The sequence below is a fragment of the Penaeus japonicus genome, unplaced genomic scaffold (genome assembly GCF_977035675.1).
Source record: "Penaeus japonicus unplaced genomic scaffold, GWHDUDI00000001_assembly GWHDUDI00000040, whole genome shotgun sequence".
Taxonomy (NCBI): Eukaryota; Metazoa; Arthropoda; class Malacostraca; order Decapoda; family Penaeidae; genus Penaeus; species Penaeus japonicus.
The window spans coordinates 4,072,739-4,075,238 of record NW_028234442.1 but is presented as its reverse complement, the minus strand read 5'-3'; the positions used below and the strand labels follow the sequence as shown (position 1 = coordinate 4,075,238).

The following is a 2,500-nucleotide window of genomic DNA, read 5'->3' as shown; positions in this document are numbered from 1 at the left end:
CGACATTCTTTCCCCCGTTTCCCATTCCCTGCCACTCTCCTTTTTCGTCTTCATTCCCTCCTTCCCTAACCTAACCCTTCCTCCCTTCTTCCCCCCCCCCCCACTTTCCTCCCCACCCCTTCCCTCTATTCCCTCCCCCGCCAACTCCTCACCTGGAAAGCGAAGAGGGTCAGCCCCAGCGTCACAATCGCCGTGGCCACAATAGCAATGGCGACCTCATTGCCCTGGTAAGACGCGCTCACGACCCCGAGTAAGTAGCCCTCGCAGATGGTGAAGACGAAGAGCGCTATGTAATTCTGCGGCGACTTTCTCCTCAAGTTGCCACAGCACGAGAGGGCGATGACCATGGCGAAGGTTAGGCATATGGCCACCCAGAGCATCCATTGGTTATTGAAAGCATATTCACTGACGGAGGGCACCCACACGAAGATGGCCACCATTCCAAAAGTGATCAGGAGCTGCGTGCACAAGATGGCGTACACTTTTCTGCGGGCAAGAAGGAATTAGAGAGGATTGAATACTTGTCTTTGCGTTCTTTCTTTTTTCCTTTCGCTTTTCTATCAAATGGATGCAAGTTGAATTTCATCTGTATTATGAGAATAGAGACATCAAATAACGGCACCGCACTCGCTTTCTTCTATTTTACGAAAGAGATAAAACAACGATCAGTCTCGTCAGTATCTATGTGTATGTGTATCTATTATATCTTTGTGTGCGTGTTTGTGCATTTTGTGTATTCTATGATGAATTACAAAGCAAATAATGCATTTCATATGATAAGGGAGTAGGTGATTGGAGAGAGAGAGAGAGAGAGAGAGAGAGAGAGAGAGAGAGAGAGAGAGAGAGAGAGAGAGAGAGAGAGAGAGAGAGAGAGAGAGAGAGAGAGAGAGAGAGAGAGAGAGAGAGAGAGAGAGAGAGAGAGAGAGAGAGAGAGAGAGAGAAAAAAGAAAGTAAGAGAGAGAGAGAGAGAGAGAGAATGAAAATGAAAGTAAGAGAGAGAGAGAGAGAGAGAGAGAGAGAGAGAGAGAGAGAGAGAGAGAGAGAGAGAGAGAGAGAGAGAGAGAGAGAGAGAGAGAGAGAGAATGAATAGAGAGAACGAAAGAAAGAAAGAAAGAATGGAAAAAGGAAGAAAGAAAGAATGAAAAAAGTAACAAAGAGCGGGGAAAAAAGAAACAAAAACCTCACCTTATGAAGCCCATCCGAATGGACTTCTCCGAGAAGCCAAAATCGGCGTTTCCTGCCTCTGGGTCGTACATGGTCTGCGTGGTCGGAGATACACCAAGAAAAGAAATAAAATACATATTAGACGAGAATGTTGCATAGATAAACGGGTTAATAGATATATGATAAAGATAGGAACAGCGACAAGGATGGTTAGTTCCCACGGAATCCTTCGGTTAATGCTCAAAATCCTGAAGATTGGCCTGAGAACTGTCATCTTATCAATTAAATCCTGCCACAAATGAAGTCGGTTGCATAGGTTAATTACACCATCACACCAGTCCATGTATCTATTGGATGTTCAACAGAACAGTTTGGGAAACACACTCTATCTATATCTATATGTATATCCACCCCCAACGCACAGAAACAAATACACAAACAAACAGACACAAACTCACTCTCTCTAATGAAAATAAAGATATTCAAAATGATAATGATACCTCCTTAAAGTCAAATCAAAGTCTCGAAAGTTCTCAATCACTCAACTGACTGTCACGTTGCGCAATGGCAGTCTGACCCGCGCTTCCTACCTCTTTCCCTAATCAGCTGGAGATAATGATGATAACGCGTCGATTCAAAAGGGGATGGGACACTTTTGCTAATAATTTTACGATTCAATGAAATTGGTCGATTGATTTGTACATTTTTTTTATTGCGTTTTCTTTCGTTCTGTTGTTCCTGTAGATTTTTCTTTGGTTTCGGTAGGCCTATAAAGTCTCACCCTTTTTTTCCATTATTTCGAGATTTTATTTTCTCATTTTCGTTACAAGCAAATATAAAAACACTGACACATACATACATACACACACACACACATACACACACACACACAACTACACAATATATATATATATATACATATATATACAACAACACACACACACACACACCACATATATTATAATATATATATATATATATATATATATATATATATATATATATATATATATATATATATATATATATATATATATATGCGTGTGTGTGTTGGTTTGCATATTTGCTTGTAACGAAAATGAGAGAATAAAATCTCAAAATAATGGGAAAAAGGGGTGAGACCTAGTCATCGATGAGATTTGATAGGCCTACCTAAACCTCTCTCTCTCTCTCTCTCTCATACTCTCTCCCTCCTCTCTCTCTGTATTTATCTCTCTCTCTCTGTCTCATGTGTGTGTGTGTGTGTGTGTGTATGTGTGTGTGTGTGTGTGTGTGTGTGTGTGTGTGTGTGTGTGTGTCATGTCCTGATGCTTTTTCATTCACTTATCATGTTCAC

General features: G+C 41.0%; 1 protein-coding gene across 3 annotated transcripts in view; it reads right to left on the bottom strand.

Moving 5' to 3' along the window:
* LOC122252979 (Glutamate NMDA receptor-associated protein 1 lifeguard) overlaps nt 1-2,500 on the bottom strand; it is a 6,229-nt gene that overhangs the window by 2,728 nt on the left and 1,001 nt on the right. For 2 of the 3 annotated variants that reach the window (XM_043015717.2, XM_043015716.2), the window contains exons 2-3: nt 1,186-1,259; nt 153-486 (exon numbers count right to left, since the gene is read on the bottom strand). In XM_043015717.2, the coding sequence (XP_042871651.2) occupies nt 153-486; nt 1,186-1,259 (408 nt within the window). Of the gene's footprint in view, nt 1-152; nt 487-1,185; nt 1,260-1,664; nt 1,749-2,500 lie in introns of those variants that run through there. The other variant, XM_043015718.2, reaches the window with a different exon arrangement.